At 37.0% G+C, this 22,073-nt stretch overlaps 1 protein-coding gene across 1 annotated transcript in view; it reads right to left on the reverse strand.

The window, feature by feature from the left end:
- The window catches only part of NBEA (neurobeachin), a 702,521-nt gene that overhangs the window by 260,581 nt on the left and 419,867 nt on the right, over positions 1-22,073 (reverse strand). Inside the window, exon 39 of the mRNA XM_054973860.1 lies at positions 10,867-11,010. Within this exon, the coding sequence (XP_054829835.1) occupies positions 10,867-11,010 (144 nt within the window). The remainder of the gene's footprint in view (positions 1-10,866; positions 11,011-22,073) is intronic.

Genomic DNA, 22,073 nt, shown 5'->3' on the forward strand with positions numbered 1-22,073 from the left:
GCCCCACCGTGGTATCAAAACAGAGAACAAGCAAGCTGAAGCAATTTTTCAAAGTGTAAACTAAGAATCTGACCTCTGTTTGATTTAAAATATATTATAAAAGTCAACATATATAATAGAAAAAAACCAGTATTCATAAAAACAGGAAATGCAAATAGTTCTAAATGTCTTTTGACATCAAATCCTTATTTTAAAATATGGGACAGGAGGAGCTCTGGGGAAGTGGGGAACAAATGACTGATACATTTCTGTCTCCTTTCCACTCTGGGTCTTGCTCTTAGGGGCAGGAACAGGTCAATTTCCCCTGACCCTTTAATTAACACCCAGGTCCTCGACATTACATGCCTTCTACAGGGCAATTACAATGCTTGGTCCTCACTGGGGGAGGGGGTAAGGAATTATTTTCAAGAGGCAGGAGAAGAATTACTTTCAAAAGAGGAGACAAATCAGCCATGTAGGCCTTCAAAAGTAATAACTTTAGGCCCAGAAGAAAATCAGCAGCCTTACGATTGAAATATGTTCTTGAATGATTAAACCATTATGCTCTGCACTAGCTAGAGCATCTGAACATTTTTTTAAAAGGCAGATTATATGCAAAGTGCATCACAGAGGTTTAACCAGGATGTGATCAGATAATTATGGCAAATTTTTGCTTTTCAAGGAAAGCCAAAGCTGCCAGAGGGGAAATCTGCTTCTCCATCTGCAGCTTTAGATGTAGTTATCAACAGACTTGTGGTTTTAGAGGGAGTTCTAGAACAAACCAACTAATTAACAACAAGCCAACCAACAGTAGACTGAGTTTCAATTTACTAGCTCTCATCCAGCTAATTGATGTCCCCACTTCTCCTGAGAATAGGAAAATCTACATATACCTCCCAGATCCCTATCCAGCCTTCTTTTGCTTGGAGCAAATTACCTGTGCTCCAGAATAATCTGCACCAAGAGAAGAAAAGGGCTGCACAGATCTTCCATTGCCCTAGTATCTTATTGCACTGGCTGCATGCATGGGTAAGGTAGATAGAAGGCTTTACGGAGGAACCCTCTGAACACAAGTGATGCAGCCATGGTAGGCTGGACTATGCTTCCTTATTGTTCTTATCTTTGTCTAACCTAAAAAGATACTTGGGAGACTTTCTTAGAATTAGGTCATTTATATTGACAGAAAATAATTGAGATAATTGCTACTCAATGTAGAATGGGTAACCATGTAGGGATTTCTCATTCAGTTACAACCCATAATGTACTGAGTGGCCTTGGGCGATTCCACAGCAGAGGGCTTTCACAGGAATTAATTTCTCAGAAATTAAAAATTTGTGGGCTGCAGCCAGAAATTCTTAAAGAAAAAAGTGATCACTTGCAACTTTCAGGAAAGTACACAATAAAATAATTTGTATAAAGTACAAAAAAGATGGCTTGATGTGATATGGCAAAGTCTACCATATGCTATATACGTCACTGGTTTCAAGAATAACTTGCATGCAAATTCAAGAACACAACATTTCTTTCTCACTTAAGCACTTTCTGCTTGTTTACAGGGAAATAATTTCCTCTGTATATATTTACATTGTTAAAAAAGTCAGTGCAGTTATCCTGGATAGAATCTATTGATTTTTGCTTATTTTAATCAAATTCATCCCCCTTTTCTTACAGCAGACTCATACAAAGATTTCTCTATTAAAAATAACTTAATCCATACTGCAGATGGATCATACACTATGGTTTCTCCACATGACATTATGAAAAACGTGGGTTGTTGCTTTTTACTATAGATAAGTCTGAACAATGCTTTTGAACTGTGCTAAAATCTAACAGTTCACATGGATTTAACATGGTTTTGGATAAAGTTAAAAGCCCCTCTCATCTGATGCCAGATGATCATGTATCAGCAATGGCCAAGACTACTTTTAATCATTTGCATCTGGCACAGAGGTGGTGATTACTTTAGTTACAGAATTTACTGAATGTCTAGATTTGTTCTGTTGTCCTCCCAACTTTTTATGACAACTTTGCAAAACTGTGAGGTTCCTTTAAAAAAAGTATTTAGAAAAAATATTTTGTAAGTTAAGATATATGGGCTAAGGTTTGGTCAGAAAACAACAGCTTGCTTGTTGTCAATCAACTTCTCCTCCAGCGTTATACAACTTACACTCATAACTACCTGTGGGATTGCTGGTGGAACTAAGGTGCTCCTGTCACTTCAAACAGCCCTCATTTGATTGATATATTTGGAAGCCCATTCCCCATGCTGCACAATACTAAGTAGTGATGTTATGAAGGCTCTCTACACCTGAATCTACTTTCTGAAGCAGAGCTTGATACTCACTGAAAACACTTCTTTTCAAGCTACATACCTTAAATATTCACATGCTTAGAGAAAATGGAGTATATTGAGTTTGCTTATGTTTACTTCCAGTTAGGAATCCTGTTAACAGCTGTGTACCCCTTCCTAGAAGAAACAGATTTTCTCATCTGTAGTGTGTAAGGAGAAGTCCCTATCATCATCATCATCATCATCATCATCATCATCATCATCATCATCATCATCATCATCATCATCATCATCCCTCCTTTCTTACTGAGATTCAAGGCAGATTACACACTGCAAGTGAATACAATATAATCAATAACTAGGGCAACCACTGAGCAACATAAAAGGTCACTAGTTTCTCTTCTCTTAAGCTGGTGTAGATTCACTGCTATGAGGTGATTCAGTTCTAGCCAGCCTAAGTCAAGAGGACAAAGATTTACACTGGGGTCACTTGGTCTGCCCTCCATTGGGTTGTTCTGCCTGTAGTCCAAGGAAGAAAGTTAACCGATGCAAACTAGAGCTCCCTTCAGCAATTCTGAGAGCCAGTTTACTTTGCTGAAGTCAACCTTGTATGAACATAGTTGCTAATATGTGAATAGGTTTTAATAATTAAGTGTTGAAGGCTCTCCCCATCCTGATTTTGAAACATTTGCAACAGTGTGCGTACCTATACACTTGCTTGCCAGAACTGTCCACTTGTCTCCCTAGTGGGGACTCAGAGCCAAGCTACAAGTGACGCCTGACACAGGTTGGACACTTGTCAGTTTCGATGGAAAATGTAGGCATCCTGGTCTTGCAGCTTGGCTCTCCATTTAATTGAAGTTGACAGAGTGGCAGTCTATGGGAGGGAGAACATGCGGTTGGGAGGGGAGTGCAGGTGTCAGACTCTCGCCGGGCACCCCACCCTTCCCCTTCGCTGGGTGTGTGTGGGTTTTTTTTTTTTTGTAAACTTCAATTAAATGGAGAGCCAGACCAGGATGCCTACATTTCCCATCAAAACTTGAGGGAAGCTGACAAGAGTCCAACCTGTGCCAGGCATCCCTTGTAGCTTGGCTCTCAGTGGCTTGTCAAACACAAAAATATAATTTAAATAGAACAAACAAACAATACAACATTCCAAATCTTGAGCTGGTCCTGGATCCACTGGTCAGACTCACTTTGGCATCACAGGCAACGAGATGGCTAAGAACCATGGGCCAAGAGCAGTTTGGTTTACACCACAGGCTTGCACCTCTGGCCAAACCCAGGCAAATGTCCATTTATATCTACCGAGAGGCTCTTGCCAGATAAAACCATCATTTTCACTGCCATGAGGAGGGGAAGCTTAGCTAGAACCAGTTTAAGATGCTAGCACCTTTTTAGTTGAAAATTATTCTATAAATAATTGCTAGGGATCACTGTGTGCAGTTTTAGTAATTGGTAAAAATAAACCCATAGTTTAACCTATCCAGTGTATACAAATAAACATTCAGCATAAACTATAACTATAAGTATATATATATACATAAAGAAAACTCAGACTAGTGAAAGTGCTGCCACCTTCAGAGTCGGAATCCTCTCTCTACCCTTTCCACTATATTTTGAAGTCTCTTCTCATTGGTTTGCCTTTGGTTTGGTTTGTTTCCTGGACAAGAGGCAGTTGTATAAGAAGTCTTTCACACAGCTGATACTGCTAGTTATTTGGATTACAGGCAGCAAGGGCTGAGGATAGACCCATCAGAAAGCATTGCCATAAGAAGCAGTGAGAGTGGAATGGACTAGGAAGGCACTTGTTTCCTTGGGGACAGCAGCTTTCAACAGAGCATAGGGAGACACCAGCGACCTGATAGTTCTCTCAGATGCTAGAACTGAACAGGCAAAGTACAGACTTCCTGATTGCTTCAGCAGAGCCAATGCAATCTGGGAGCTGCTTATGCCACTCATAGGCAGTACTACAGTAACACTGAAAGAGAAAGCCAACATTTCATAGTCCAATATTCTTTCTTAGTATCAGGAAAACAAGAAAACAATGCATTCCAGAGATTTCCATAGGGTTTAGATAAATGTCTGTAGCAGATGTTTGCTCCCCAGCTTGTCTCTTTAGAATAGCACAAAGATGAGTGCCATACTGTGGCATGGCGGGAGGGGGTAAATGATGGGAACAAGCTGGCTTCAGGGCACTGGTTATTTTGTCACTTATTTGGAAAGTAAATTCTTCTCCTTTCCTACCAAATGGTGCAGCCAGGATTAGGTTTCCTGCATGGAAGATGTCTGAAAGAGAGACGCCACCTCCTGATTACTGATTGTTTAGGGTGATAACCAACTTCTTATGTTGGTGGTGTAATTCATAAAATGCAGCTCTTAAGCGTATACTTTGGACATGTATAGTCATTCAGCCCTTTTGAAAGAAAGTTACTAGTCATATTAATTTTGTGTTAGAAATCTCATTTATTTTTGAAGATGTTAATGTACTGTTAAAACTACTTGCCTGTCTCTTGGAAACTAACTGATGGTCAACAGAAAAGTGACTCTCCATGCCCTTACAGTTGCTAAAAGACTTATACTTCAACATTGGAAAGACAAAAGCCCATCTCCTGTAAGTCGCTGGATTGAAGAACGTATAAACATTTGAACGTATCACATATAGAAGACAATTGAATATGGACTTATTTTTAGATATTTGGAAATCTTCTATAAACCTTTATAAATCTTTTATTCGCCAATAGTGGTTTTTGTAGCCAGCGTGGTTTTCTTTTTTTATTTTTTCTTGTTTGCTTTTAAATTTTTTTTCTGTTTTGCTCTAATAAAATAATATTTAAAACCAGATCTCTCACATTTTGATTTAAAAATCTCCATTTAAATTTCTTCTCCTTGTGTAAATGAACAAATGAATCCTTTTTGTGCCATTGTCTGTTTTTCTTGTGCTGAATTTTGTTTCCTTTACATAATTAACATTATTTTTTAAAACAATTGTATAAAATAGCACAAAAAGCATAAAGAAAACAACTCAGGAATGCCAGCTCAGGAAATAGGTGAAACAGAAAGGTTCATAAGAACAACATTTGGAAACAAAAAAAGAGGCATATTTATACATTCTTGACACATTTTGGGCTCAGTAGAACAAGCATGAGGAGCATGCCATGTGGCTTCAAGACAACTGGGGGAGCGTACTCACAATTAAAAATCTGAAAAAAATTCTGTAATTTGGAGCGCAGGGGGAAGGACAGAAGGGGGAAAGGGATAATTAATGGAGGAATCTATGGGAATTAATTTTGGAGTGTAATCTGAAGTTAAAAAATAAGTATTTGGGAGAGACTGAAAAAGAATTCTAATAATTTATTAATTATACAATTACCTGATCCTTAAAAACATAAACTACTAGTTATCACTATGTCTCATGGCAATGAGTTGTATGTGAAGAAGCAATATGTGCAGCACTCCACTGTGAGGTTGCGTGAATTTCTGATTATGCTAACACAGGAAGTCAAGGACACAGAGATTCTAAGAAGTGTTTTTGGTTCTCAGATTCCTGCATCAGAACTTTGTGGCATCATTTGTTCCCACATAGTCTAACTTTCTATTTCTAAAAATGGCTTACTGAACACCTCTGCAAGCTTATAAGGCTGTCAGGGAACAGCCTCACCTTGCAGTTTGTCCCCAGCATCTGGGAAGAATTAATTGGAGGAACATAGGCCAGCCTGATTCCTCTGGGTACTCACAGGCACAGTGAAGGTGAAAGGCATCTGTTTTTTCCCCCATCATGTAATATTCAGAGGTACACCACTGCAGAACATTTAGATATCACAAGGACATCTACAGGCAGAGCTGAGATGGAGCAGATAGGAGGCGGTTTGGGTGGGTGGAGCCAAGGGAAGTTGTGATGGGAATAGCTTGGCTGAGGAATTATTTATTAACTTTATTTATAGTCTGCCTTTCTCGCTGAGACTCAAGGAGCATTACACAATGTAAATCAATCAACTAGCATAATATAGTCAATAAGCAATGCAACAGGACTAGGATTACAAAAACTAGAAACAATGCAAAAAAGTCTTAGATATGATATGTTGCACAATGCAAAAATGGTATTACAAAGGTATACATGTAGCAGTGCCTTTTAGGGGCATGAGCAAATCATATGCACAGTTTTGTATGTAGAAAGTCCCACTATCTCAAAATGATTTCAGGTGACAGGACTTGAACTAGAAACCTTGGAGTTACTGAGTATCAAGTAGCTTCAAATGTTCCAACAAGTTCTGTGAGCTACATCAGCATGTTTTTTAATCCACCGCACAATGGAAATACACTTTTATCACAGTAAAACTTCTTTAACAGTTACAAGTTAGTAAAATTAGTAAAAATCATAGATATTAAATTTTTATAACAAAAATAAATTAGTAATATCGAAGAGTTAATGATCAATTCACTACGACTGTGTCAACTGAGATGCTGCTGATTCAGAAATTAGATAACAAAAATGTGCTACTAGAAATTGATTTCTGTCAGTGCTATTTTTATCAATATGCAACTTGCCTCTTGAAATGAACAGTCTGGGAAGAAACTTAGATGCTAGAATTGAAACAGAAAATTGTGAAACTTTTATCAGTGTGTGAAACAAGACCCCCAAAAAAGTTCCTTTAAAAATGACTTGCTATACCTTCAGCTTGCTATACCTTCTTAAAATCTTCTATCAGATTTTAAATACCCTTTGAAAGGAAGAAAAAGGGGGGGTGGAGGGGAAACCCCACAAACTCAACCCAAATAAGCAGGGGAACAAAAGGGGTTAAGTAACAACCTAAAAGTATATATATATGCACATCTATAATAAATACTTTTAAATATTTAATATATATATGGTCAATTGTAAACAATTTATGATCAAACACACCCACACATATGGAAACCAATCATGCAATGCTCCCGGTGTTTTATCTAGAGCTGTAACAAAAGAAAAAGGGGGGAGGACATTTTTTAAATATAATATAGTCCATTCTAAAGTGCCAGAAATATGCTAGGTAAAATACTGGATCAAAATTTACCTCTAATATTGTGTGATAAACTGCAAATATTGCAGTAGACCCAGGACTACTGCAAATTGTTTACAATTGACCACTGAGGAAGGCCTAAGGGCCGAAACGCGTCTGGTCAGTTTTGTACTGTACCTTGGTCTATTTGTGTTGGTCATTGCACTGTACCATCATCTGTATCTTGAGATGTTTTAGCAAGTTTTAGTATATATATGTAGCTTATGTAGCCTGTTTTAAACTTGTTTTTATTCACATTGGTGCACATCTATAATAAATACTTTTTAAATACCCTTTAACTTGAATGCATTACGTGTGCTGAAATCCTACTAATAACAATAAATGTAATCAGTCCTATATACTTTTTATATAAAACTGGTGACCAAGCTGAAACCCTTGAATTGGCTCCAAGTAAGACAGCCACAGTATACATGTGATCTTTTCCATTTTCTGAGCCAGATGTTATGAAGCAACAAGGGAGAGTACAAACAGAAACAAATGCAGCAAGCAACAGAAGCAGTTATCTGATTTATAATTGTTGAGATAGAAAGGATGAAAGTGTAGAAATCATGGAAGTTGGTAAGACCTGGGAATACCATAGGTAGAAGAAATATGGTGAGTAGTGTGTGTGGAAGATGGGTGGAAGACAGCTAAGGAGGACTTATGTACCAATACAGGGGAGTGTGTTTTGTGGCTTTTAGCTTCATGAAGATTTTTGTATGGAATTCTAGGAGCTTTGGCTAACCCTTGTAGATTGCATCATCCTAAACAGAGTTACTCCAGTCTAAGCCCCTTGAAATCAATAGGCTTAGATTAGAGTAACTCTGTTTAGGATTCCAGTAGCACCTTTAAGACTAACCAATTTTATTGTAGCATAAGCTTTCGAGAATCAAGTTCTCTTCGTCAGATGCCTGATACAGAGACTGGTCAAATACAGAAGAGCAGGTGAGAGTCTCTGTATCAGGCATCTGACAAAGAGAACTTGATTCTCGAAAGCTTATGCTACAATAAAATTGGTTAGTCTTAAAGGTGCTACTGGACTCTTTTTGATTTTGCTACCACAGACTAACACGGCTAACTCCTCTGCATCTGTTTAGGATTGTACTGTAATACCAGTAACTAAAGGGAGAGTGCTTAATTCATCTTTTGGATTGGTGCCCAAGGCAACTTAAGTTAAATGTATGTAAATGTTTCATTGATAATAATGATGCCTTATTGTGAATTCTTTCTTAACATCAAGGATTAGAACTAATAAATAATTTCTTCTTATAGGGACATGTACTTACAGCCAATGGTCCCATTCTATTGATTAATCCCAGTACTCATTTTTTTCTGATCACAACATTTAAACACACACACAAATACCATTTTACATAATATTTTCTGGACTAAGAATACTGCATGCTGCTAAGGAAGGACAGCTGTGTACTAGTGATTTATTTTCTGGTTTAAATTTCTGCATAACTAATTATCTAAACAATATTGGTATTTATTTAAAATCAAAATTATGAAATCAGAATTTAGCAGTCCATTAATGTAGTATTGTTTGTATTGTGTTATAGAATAGCATGCTGCTATTCCATTTCATGTTGAAGTGACAGAATATCCCACAGAATTTACAGTATCAATCTGTTTGATCCTCCCCCCTGCCAAATGTGTTTTTAGGTACTAAGACTAAAACCTAACTACAATAAAATAAGCAGGAACAAGGAATTTCCTTCTGAATTTTCAGCCTGGCATAAAGTATTCTTTTGACATCTAAATCCTGCTAGGACTTTAATGTTTCTCCAATGAGTTGCACTCTGGGAGAAAGTCTGACTTGTCCTTAAACTTTCCTAAATTAACTGGAAGAGGCATGGACACAAGTAACTATAAAGTATGCTACTAAAAAAGTGGAATAGTTGGTTAAGGAGGATGGGATGTAATGACTCCTCCATGTTTTTCTAACTTTAGTTCTTTATTTTGACTTCTGACACTCTTAGTGTACAAAGTAGCTTACGTTTAACTCTTATTGCATTATCTGTTTGAAGTATACTTTATTCAAATGAAAATAATCTATCCTTAGTGTCATTGATTTTATTAGTACCATTTACTGTGTTAGAGCTGAACTCCGTTTACCACCACATTTATGGAATGCATACCAACACATATTTGATCTGGGAAAGAGTCAGTGCTGTCCGAAAGCCCTGGCAAATAATGACTAGTCTATAATGCAGGGCATTGTCAGTAACCTGAAGCTCTCTTCCATTAACAATTTGATATCAAAACCCACAACATTCAAAAACCAATGGGAGAACATTTTAATCTGCTTGGACATTCCATCGCTGACATAAGAGTAGCAGTTCTCAAGCAGAGAACATTCAAAGGAAAATTACAATACAAGATGGCTGAATTTGAGTTTATTTGCAAATTTGGAATAACGTATCCCCCAGGGTTGAATTGGGACATGGGATTTTTCTCGCATTGCAGATGCTAGTTTTCTGCACTTCCACCCATGCTCTATCAAGCTAAATACATGTATTATAGCTAGCTTCCTGACACTCTAATTTGCAATACCCCTCCCACTCTCTGCCTGGATTATAAAGACTCCTACCTTTTTCCACTCCCAGTATCTGACCAAGCTCATATTCTGTAAATCAAATCCTGGAAATCTTTAAGGCGCTGCTGCATCCAAATCCTGCTCTTCTACTACTGACCAATATGGCTACCCACCTGAAACTATTTCCTGTTAGACAATCATCATACTACTTTGAAGAAGACAATAAACACTCTTTCCCATGCAAATTCTCTCTCCAAACAAAAACGTATAATTACACACTGTGGGGCATTATGGGGCAAAAAGCAGGATATGAATCTAACAAAAACAGTATTAAGTTAGGAGAGACTCAGAGCTTTGGTACTGTCTTTTCCCACATAGAAAGATGGAAATACATGTGGCAATAAGAAGGAAAGAGGAAGGTATCAGAAGTCAGCATGGTCAAATGCCTGCCAAACTCACAGCCTGGTAAGAGAGATGTATTTCCTATCTTCCATATCCCTAAATGATAAATATCTTGGGGCAGCAGAGAAAACAACATACAAGAGAGTATGTTCTTCTGCCTCCTCTAAGTCCTTCCCTCACAGGCCCTCTATGTCAACAGAGGGGCCTCAGTAGTTCTTTTCCTATTAGGAGAAGCACCTGGAAAAGCAGCAGAGCACTGTTGTGTGTACAAGTTGTGCTGTGTCCCACCAGGAAATTGGTGGAGGGCATTCAGAGGCAATCTCTAATTTCCTGGTGGAGGGTGCCTGGAGAAGAGAGTAATATATGACTCTTCTGTATCTTATTTAACCATACTGATACTGGGGTAGTTAAAAGTGGCAGGGGGGAAATCAGAGAGACATGTTCTGCTGCTGGTTGCACTTTTCATAGAGGAAAGTACTTCCAAACAACACATCAACCTCCTATTGACAAATACATAAATGTCAGTACAGGGGACAACTGAAAAACCAATTCAAAATTATATATAATTATAATATATAATATATATTAAGTAAAAATAATTAAAATAGGATTTTTACCTGCAAGATTGTCAATCTCCTTCTCTTGGAGCAGACTGACAGCATCATCATCCCCTTCCAACATGAGCTCAGTTTCAGCATTCTGATTAACCACAGCTTGACTCCGGAAGGTTTTCTTTGATTTCACCACATCTTCTTCAGTCCCTATAAAATGTTGAAAAATTTGTTACATTTGATTTGAGTTTTTGCTCAATTTTAATACTCAGTAAATATTTTCTAATATGAAATGAATGAAATCATTGCCATGATGTGTATTTTAGATGAGAAAATAAATGTCAGGTTTTCTTTTTTCTTTTTTTTTTAAATCACTCACGGGAAAATGCGCTTATACAAGATTAAAGTGTGCTAGAGGTACTATAAAATATATACAGAAGTCAACTGCAAGAAAGACAACTGGGGTCTAATCTGTTTTTCCTAGCTTGTCACATTACCGGTCATCACCTTGCTATAGCAACCTGACAATTAATCTGGGCAAGAAATGTACTGTAATAAGGTGAATCTGGCAAGTGTGCAGGTTCATTATTTAGATAAATCCTTTTGAAATCAGTTTTGTTTTAGAATATTAAACATACTTTTACAAGAAACACAATGAACAAGGCTGCTTCGGTTCAAGAGAAGTATTTTGGCTTTGTTGTTCTTTAAATTTATCACTTGGTTGAATAAACTTCAGCTTTCCACAGTACACTAAGCATTTATCTAAATGAAAGTGTAGGAGACCGAAAGTTGCCCTTCAATCACTGTATCCTTTATGAATTAGAGTTCCATTTATCAAAATTACAGAAAGAAGAGGTAATGTCTCAGAGGGCTGTCTCATTACAAGGCTTATAAACACTGTCCTTACAAAGAAGTGGTTTAACACCTAACAAATCAAAAATTGATTGGGAATAGAATTTATTTGAGATCATCTATCTTCAGAAGACATGCTGTACTGAGTGCACTTCTTGGCCTCACTACCCATTCATCAGGAAATTAACAAGCAAGTTCCACAGACCACCAGATTTCCTTGCATTTTGAAATATGAAATATGTTAAAAACAGATCTGTCACAGATGCAGTAATTGTACATTCCAGAATGGTTTCAAAAGGATCTCAAAATACATGATACAAGACTATGATTTCCAGTTTCTCTTTAGCTAAATTTTAATGATGTATTTGGCAATATGTTTATATTTAGTATTATTAGCAATTCTAACATAAAAGAATACCATGCCAAGAGTCCTAAATATGATTTTAACACTTTACACAATACTACATGTATACTTATAGTAAAAAGATAGTAATTACATGGTCCTTTTTTAAATAATGTTTTTCTCAGATGACAGCTTTGGCAAAAGTCTGTGAAGTCAAGATAAAGTTGCTAAGAATGTTTTTACTTAGTTATCATGGATTCCTTCAAAGGCAAAAAGTTCTTCCCCCCCTCTCCCTGACTTTCACTACATTTTGTTCTATGTGAGCTGGGATATTTTAGGCACACACCCAATGAGATTTTTGATTTTGTCTCTGAATAACAGACAGCCCTACAAAAAACTGCTATTGAAAGTACCATCCATTTCAAAAGTGTTTCACTATGCAACTGATTGAGAAACACAACCACAACAGAATCCTTGAATATACAGAACTAACAATGAAATTTCTTGAATCCATGGTTTAAATTGACATATGGGGAGAGGGTGCTTAGACCTTCTCTCCTGCACTGTTTTCCTGACTTGAAACAGCTCCATGGAGCCACTGTTTGCCTCATTTAGGACGCATAACATGTAGTTCATCAATACACTGAGAGCCCACAGTATGGCAAATAGTGGCCCCCTAAAGCCATTCAGGTCAAGAAAATAGCATGAGGGAAGCTCCCTCTGTCTTTGCACCATGGCCCCAATCAGAATCAAGTACAGCTGGGAAGCAAACCCATATCTGGGGAAAACTTGGTGTGTAAGGCCCTATAGATCTATTACCTTTATAAAAATGCCCTCCTGAAATATTCTTTTTATACCAGTGGGATCTTGGAGGGGTTATAGCTTGGGCAGAGAAGCCTTGCTTGGTGTTTTAAAAGTCCCAGTATCTCCTTTTAAAAGGGGTTTCAGGACCGAGATGTGCATGAAGCCAAGGAGCTGTGATTGGTGGTAGTGGTGTGTGTCTTCCATTTTTAAGGTAAAAGCAACCATGGAAGGTAGAACTGTTTTAGATCAGAGTTGCTGGGGGAGGGGGTTTTATCCTTCACATTTGTCACTTTTTCTCAATGCACTTCCTTCCAGAAGTGTTATTCTGCAGAGAAAAATTGATACCATACAGTTCTTTCTCATGCAGCGATATTGTGGGGGGCAGGTGGGGGATAAGCAGACATTTCTCTACAGAAAATAAGGTACCCAGCTGCCAAATATACTGTAAGCATTTTTATTGGGTTTCTGATTTTCAATAGTGTGTGATATATTTATTTATTTAACATATATACTGCTTCTCCACCATATTTGGTGCTAGAGGTGATTTACAGCATATATAGAAAAACATTAAAATAATATAAATACAAACATTAAAATAGGTAGAACAATATTAAAATAGGAATACAAACATTAAAAACAAATAATACAATAGAATACAAACATTAAAATTGTTATAGGCATTTATGCATAATATCTATATAATGCAATAGAATACAAACATTAAAATTGTAATAGACACTTGTGCATATTAACTATATATATTTGCTTAATTTTAGAAATATTTATATTCTCTCCCCCCTCTCCCCCCCCCAGCTCAAAGCAACTCCCCGGTGTTTTCAGGGACCACGGGCACTTCTGGAGTTTTGAGATAGGGTAGAAGCACCACCACAAAATGACCCCTGTCAGTTGTGTAGCCATAGATCCAGAGGAGTTAGCCGTGTTAGTCTGTAGTAGCAAAATCAAAAAGAGTCCAGTAGCACCTTTAAGACTAACCAATTTTATTATAGCATAAGCTTTCGAGAATCAAGTTCTCTTCGTCAGATGCCTGATCAAAACAGTTTTGATCAGGCATCTGACGAAGAGAACTTGATTCTCGAAAGCTTATGCTATAATAAAATTGGTTAGTCTTAAAGGTGCTACTGGACTCTTTTTGAGTTGTGTAGCCGATAACACAATTGCTGTCTTGGGGACGCGAGTATCCCATATGCATAAAAGTGAGGCTCCATCTCCACATTACAAAGTCCTTGTGTGTTTGGGAAGCAGCTTCTCCCTGCATGCTGTGGTCATAAACAGAAAAGAGCCGGCGTGCATCTGGGAGGTACAAAATTCCTAAGCTATGTGTTTCCCAACAAACATGAAGACTTTTTAACATGTATTTTGACAACATACAAAAAAGGATAGTTTTGTGCATGAAACTAAAATTTTTTAGACTGTAGTCTTGAAGTACCTTTATGTGTTAGTCTTTAACATACTACAAAACTGTGGATTTGGAGCTATAGATTGATATAACTTATCATCTGGAATTTACCAACGCTATCATTCTGCATTTACTGATACCAATATGGGTTATCATAATTTATATAATAAATAAAACTACTCTTTTACTACTAAAAGGGTAGTATACATAAGCCAAGAGGCAACTTATCTGACTTAAGTAACCTGAATATTCAGCATTAGTATTAAAAAGAAAATAAACTTTAAAGTTCCCTTCTGTGACATGGACATCTAAATTAAAAATTCTATTCAAAGTTTTACATTTTCTTTCTAATATCGAACATGAACATGCCAATGAAGTTAATGAGTCTCAGTTCTATGTAATGAGGTTAGGAAGCAGATGTCAGCATCCTATCCTGCAAAGTACTGCAGTATTTAACTATTAAACTTTAAATATGCATAATAGCCAATATGTACATTACTCTACAGCTTGTATGCCTCTGGACAAATTATGTTGAGTCTTTTGGTACATGTTTATTTTAGGTCACAGGCCAAGTCATTAATCAAACAAAGATATAAAAGTTACTCAGTTATATAAGTGCTTTTTAGAAGACAGACCCTATGATATTCATAAGCAAAAAACGAGAAAAACAATTCACTGAAACTGATTTTTACTTTATGTTTGGCACACCTAAGTGTTTGCAGATGCAGGTTCCTCATATTTTATTCTAGCCTTAAAACTCTGACCTATATACCTGTGTTCAGGACCTTATGTAAGGACAGTGTAGTTTCCTGTTTGAAATCTGAACTGGATGGAATTCACAAATCACTTTCTCTGATGTAATGCCAAGGAATTCTATGGGTCTAATTCAAGACTCTCCCCGGGGGGGGGGGGGGAAGCTGCTGCTGATTGAAGTCGGTCTGAAATCTAACGAGCCCAACCCAGAAAGAATATTATCTTTAGTGTGAATAATTTGGAGAAACTATTAAATATTTTTAAAATTCCTATCCTTTATCTAATACTAGTGTACATCAACGCATACAGTGAACATTGATAAAAATTATCTTCTAACGTATTTGCACTTGATCTTCTCAGCAGCTTCTGATCTGATATTTCTTGCTACAAGGAGGTTAAACTAGTAGCTGCCCACTTTAGGATACATTTGGTGATCACCACACTTTTAAACTGATTGCCAAATGAGAAGAGAACTGCAACCTCTGCATTCTCTTTTATCAGGCCTTGTAAGACACTTTTAATCCAAAGGGCTTTCACACTGATTTTATGGATTTACTGTTGATCATCCAGATTGCACTGGTTTTTGCTAAAAATTTTGTACCAGTAGTTATACATGTTGACTGACATTGTGACTGGTTTTCTTCAGTAGGGGTTATCATTGTCTTATGTATACTTTCTATATATTCTTCTTAAAAATAAAATATAAAAATGTAACATTTGAAATTGCCATATACCATTTGAAATGTACTAGTCTCTTCTGTTCTTTGTCAATTTTGTTTCTAAAGGAATATGATGAAAAACTGTTCAGGTCTCTTTGCCTTGAAATACAAAATCCTACTCAGTGAATAACTTACAAGCACCTTCTCTCTTATGAAAATATCTATCCATTAACATCTTAATTAGAGGCCCTTCTCCAACTGACTCCACCTCCATCAATTAGATAGTAGCTAATGGCTTCTGTATAATAACCATCTGTGGAATTTTACTTGTGGAGATACTTGTTTAATATAATCTTTGTCTTTTAGGTGGCATTAAAACATACTTTCTGGCCTGTGACACCAACTTTAAAAAATGGAAGTGATTCTGGAAGTTCAGTGTGTTCCTTTTAGATTTATGTGTTAGGACTTCACTTTGGCAATCTTTTATCCATAGTTGTAAGCAACCTTGAAGGCAGAGTATCTTAATTAAATATTTGTGGATGGACCAAGATACAGGTCATACATTAAACCAGATCTCTGTGAAATCAAAATAACTACTACACTAATGATTCAGCGGCATAAGGAGCATCTTCATTGTGTACATAAAGCACAATAAAACAGCATGAACACTAAGATATAAGAAAAGATACTTTTGAAAACAGCATTTGGCATGTCAACATTTATTATGATAATATCAATTTTTTCTGTCAAATTTCATTTAAACTAGTAAATTCTCATTTGGATTCTTCAGGTCACAGCTGGTACTAGGTATGCAGCTAAGCTTCAAAGATAACCTGCTGGGTCTATGCTTAACAAGGATTCTGTTCAAGGCTACTTGAATAAATGTATATTCATAACGGGACTGATTTCAGACGTGTATACTTTTGAAGAGTAAAAGGAAAAGAAACAAAACTAAACTCAACCCCACATGACAAGGAAACACCTAACTAAGTTTTCAAACTATTCAACATTCCTTAACATCCATCCTACTTTTAAGGTCACTAATTTCATTGAATAGAAATAAAAGTAAAGTTTGCTTAGAAGCCATGATACAAGCCAAGGGAGAGTTCTGCTTCTTACAGAGTTCATTCCACAGCTTACTTCAGTGAATTATAGATAAGGCAATTTATGCAGAGAGTTCTCTTTCATCTTAGAAGAGGGCTGGCAGAATGGAAAGTTAACTCATTTTAGTGTTACCTAAATGTACTGACAGGAAACTCTAATGTTTCCAAACATCTGGAAATCAGCTTCATGGGATGGTGATTTCTTTTCTTAAAGAATGCCTTTTCATATACTGTCTCTTACAGCTTTATGTGGCTCCTAAAAGAATGTTTTGACATAACTAAAGTCTGTCTGCTTCACAATAAAATGCTGTATTTAATTTTAAACAATCTTTTAGAGAATAAAGATGTTTTTGTGAAGTTCTACTCTCTTAGACACTTATATGATGTTGTTTTCCTTATGTAAAATATCTTAACTTGTGTTACTTTATGATAACAAAGCTCTATTTTATTTTTATGGTTAATGATTCTAATGACTTAATTCTTAAAGATATTTCATTATATGAAGTATGAAATGATAACAAGAAAAAGGTTATATATTTGATATGCTTTTCCCCATACAGAATTACACAGCCATTCTAAGCAGAGGTATGTGCTTCTGAGTCCACTGAAGTAGACGGGCTTAGCAGAGTGTAACTCTGCTTAGGAAGGCACTGTTATTCTGATGTAAATGTCTAACATTTAGCATTGTTAAATGTAAAATTATGTCTTCTGGAAAGCCAGTAAAAATAGTACAATGTGTATAAAAGTTATGTGATCAGTACCAAAGATAACAGCGAAATAAGTATTTTAGTGTGCTCTTGATTGAATCTTTGATTTTACACATTTGTACCACCTTTTCTAAATTTAAGTAGACCTACTGGACCATGGTGACATCTTGAATACTGATCTTCTAAGCAACATGCTTTCTGATATACTTACAGTGAAATCCTAAGCAGAGTTACTCCAGTTTAAGTCCATTGATTTGCTGGTCAGCATCAAGGGGGGGAGGGGCAGCAAGGGGCAAGGTGACAAGATACATCAGACAACCATGACAGAGTTGAAAGAGGTCTCAACTTTATTGATTTTACAGCTCGTGGAGCCAGTTTGGTGTAGTGGTTAAGAGCAGCAGGACTCTAATCTGGCAAATCGGGTTTGACTCTCCTCTCCTCTGTTTGAAGCTAGCTGGGTGACCTTGGGTCTATCACAGCTTCTTGGAGCTCTCTCAGACCCAACCAGCTCACAGAGTGATTGTTGTGAGCATAATAATAACATACTTTGTAAACTGCTCTGAGTTGGCATTAAGTTGTCCTAAAGGGTGGTATATAAACCCCCCGCCCCCCTCAGATCCCTGCTGGGAGCAGAAACATGGGATGACAGTTAGTGGGATACCATATGGACAGACACCCATGTGTGGATCCCCTGTCACCTGGGAGTGAGGCAGACCCAAAAGCCCCTGAACTGGGCATGCACCTACCATGTCTCACTCCCCACACCCTTTAAGGGGATCATCATAATAGGGAAACTGAGCTTGCAGGACCTGTTTTCCACAAATGGATCAGTGCCCAATGCCTTAACTGCCTACTTCAAGGTTTTGATGAAAGAAAAACAAGTACAGCTGTTCCCCCTGACAAGAAAAGCTCAAGAGAGGAGTGGGTGGGAAGCAGGCTGCGCGCCAAGTACAGAGGGGCAGGGCTAGTACTTCCCAATAAAGGCTGACAGTGGGTTTGAGACAGAAACTCGCCCTTTAGGTTTGTCAGCCTCTCCCCGCTGTCCAAGCCAGCCTGCCCTGATTGCAAACCTGGAATTTGAACTGTGATGGTGCGGGATGATCCATGGAGGCTGCAGGGAGCCTCCCCATCCCTGGGAACATGCAAGCCACCATGCCCCTTACCCTTCTCACCCCTCGCAGCCCACAACCAGCTCCCCCAGATAAGTCTGGGGGTGGGGGGTGTTTCTTGTTTTATAGCATGAAATCATCAAATGTCTCCATAAATATATGTCAACCGAACTAAGTATGTTTGGACCCTAGATCTTCTGTCAGATGGATATGAGTTAAGTCCCTGCCCTGCAATACACTGGATGCACTTCCTTGAGAAAGCACACTTCTTAGGCCTAGGAATGAGTATTTCCTCTTTCCATTTTCCACATCATTTTCTTAAGTTCCTAAAAATAGCACATTTATACAGGATGTATTTGCCCATCAAAAAAGTTACAACACATTTAGGGAGAGCAAAACCCCCACTTGGGTTTCACATCTCCAAATGATTACGCATCAGAAACAACTAAACTTGCAGCCATTTCACAGCTTCCAACATTGTTATAAATAAAGGAATGGTCTTATAAACTGAGTACTCATGCCATAAATCCTGAAAGCTCTGTTGAGTCATATGGCTGGGTATAAATAATAATAAAGACAAACATAATAAAAAGTCGCAACACCTTTTTCTTTAAAAAGCAGGTCACTGTCCAGTGTGAACGGCTTTGCTATAGTTCTCATAAGGTATAACAAAAAGAGATGACGGCTACAACAAATCAAACAAGCTTCTGCAGTTCTGTTAAAAACAGAGGTCTAGTAAATTGTAGCCCACCCCCCCATTCAACCAACTAACATTTCTGATATTATTGTTTTGAACCTGAAGCACTACCAGCAAAGCTAAAAAGAGTGTGAGACAGTTTGCTCAAACCACAGAATCATAACAGGGACTTTTGGGCTGCTACTTCTTAACAGGAGCAGCAATGTGGAAAGAATGGAGCAGCTACTCTTTTGTATTTATTTAGATCTGGTGATACTTACAAGGGCTGAGTGAGATGGATGCATTACACTCCCTTCCCTGCAATTTACAACTGGGGAGTAGGAAATATGAGGGAAAGGGGCTGAAGTCCTATAGACACCCTGGCACCTAAGAGGCCAGAAAAACCTCTGAGTTTCTTGGAAGCATTTGGCTTGCTGTTGTCAAAACTCCTACATTTAATGTAATTGACCTTTATCTTTGCCTCTTTGAAATGATGCAATATGGGCATTGTACATAAGAGAAAAAGCATTTGTAAAATGATTATTATACTAACTAAAACAGAATATGCAATGTTAATTTAATCAAACAATAGTTAAACACATGAATAATTGACTTTCTTTAATAGGGGAAAGCCTTAATCATAAAAAATAATTTTTATGAATAGGCACTGCCTTTTCCAATGTTTTCTTGAATATATTCAAGAAAACATTGGAGAAGAATATATTCAAGAAAAGGCCTTTAAATCTTGTTCCCTAACTTAAATCTCAAGTGACATCGCTGCTTAAACAATCCTGATCTCTAGAAATGTTCAGATTTACACAGGATTCATTATTCTGCTGATCAATAAAGACTGATCAGTTTCTTTAGAAGAAAGAATGGAATTTAAAAAAAAACCAAAGTCCTAAACAAGGAGAAATGTATCTAGAAAATAAATGGCATTTATGTTATATCTTAATTAATTTAAATATAAAGGGATGCTGCATAACCTAAAACAGAACAATATTATTGTTAATTGCTTTAAAATAATACAATAAATACTGAGTGCACTTATTCTAAAGGTAACATAATCTTGAGCCTATTCTCAAAATAAGGAAGATGCAATACTGTGGTTATCCTAAATAAATCTTTTAAATAAAATAAATGATTACTTTCATTTGCAGAGGTGAAGTACTTAAGAAAATTCACTACTGTAATGGTCAAACAGAGCAATGACATTTGACCTTGCAAGCTGCATTTATCAATGAAAATTTCATGAATGAGGGCATCCAGATAATTTGACCCATATTGTATGTATCTTTCATTAGTTAATATAATCTTAAGTTGCAGACATTTATTGAATAGTACAGTCTCCTAAATAAAGTGATGACCACTTTAAGTGACCACTTCTGATTCATTACAAAATAATGAAAATAAGGAAAAAATTGCAAACAATAAAAACAATATTAATAACAATTATGTTCAGATACAGTTTACAAAGAATAGTCATAATTGAATTATTTCCATAAATAAAACTAGTAGTTACTGCTCAGTGGAAAAGGACACCGAGGACACTTGCAAGAAAGAGAATTGGATCAATATTAACGTGATTTTCATTTCATGCTTCCCCAACTCTTGCAAGCTGACAATATACTCTGATTATGTGAACTGCCTGTGAGTAACACAGAAAAGGTTATTAGAGCAAGAGGTGGAAATGGAATGCACTTTTTATATTGACAGCTTTGCTAATAGAGTATACTGACTTTCAAAGCTATGAAATGTGCTTTCACAATTTGGTTTTCATGGCACTTCTCTCCATTGAATTATTAAGTTCTAAATATTTGTTCGTAAAGAACCCATGTTTTATCTTTTTTTTATGAACAGATACAAATGTATTCAATTTTACCACCAAGGAAGTTAGTTATTAAATAGTTCAGTAGAAAAAATGGCATAAAAACTAACATGATAGAATTTGAAATGTGATTACAGTGCAAAATAATATAATCATACTTTTCATGGGGTATGAAAATCATTTTGAAACAGAAAATACAAAAGCTTAAAGCTTGCTTTAAGGTTACAATGTAAACATTAAGCCAAACTTCTTTCTGGAAGATTTCTTTATTATAACAAGGAAACAAAAATCTGAATTCAGTATTCTTACTTCTCTTGATCACTGAGAGCCATGCCAAATATATGCTTTTTCTTACACATCCTCCTGCCTCTTCTGTTACCTGAGGAGTGAAAACACTTTGGTCTCCTCTGCAGCTTCAGCCAAAGAAATGGAACAAGGAACTGGAGGGTTGCCAGGTTAAACCAAGCACTTTGAATTGGGACTGGAAACAATGCAATTGAAGATGCAAAGGTTTCACATGTGCTTCCAACTCCTAAGACAGGCTGCAGCATTCTGCATCAGGTGAGACCTTCAAGTTTAATTCAAGGGCAGCTCAGTGTAAGTTGTGTGGTGTGATATCTCTAGTAATCGACAGAAATCTGGTTTAGAGACCACAGAAACCTGTTTATCAAAATGCAATGCAAAATCCAGAAAAACAGGCAGGCTGCAAATTTGTGTTGATAGGTAACAACTATCCTAACAACTGCCAATGGGATGGATCCTTTCCCTATCCTACCACTGCACTGAGCAAAGTTTGAAACCTTCCTCCAGCCTAAGGAGCCTTCTTCTGTTGAAAGAAGAGCCAAATTGGGGGAAGGCTCCTTGGAGGATGGTTGGATCCACCCACCACATTTAATTCATACGAGGAACAAGAATATCTTGGTTAGACATGGGCACGAACCGGAAAAAAACCGAAACAAGAGTTTCGTGTTTCATCAAGATCCACAAATCTCAAATCACAAAACTTCATGAAATTGACACGT

The sequence above is a fragment of the Eublepharis macularius genome, chromosome 3 (assembly GCF_028583425.1).
Source record: "Eublepharis macularius isolate TG4126 chromosome 3, MPM_Emac_v1.0, whole genome shotgun sequence".
NCBI lineage: Eukaryota > Metazoa > Chordata > Lepidosauria > Squamata > Eublepharidae > Eublepharis > Eublepharis macularius.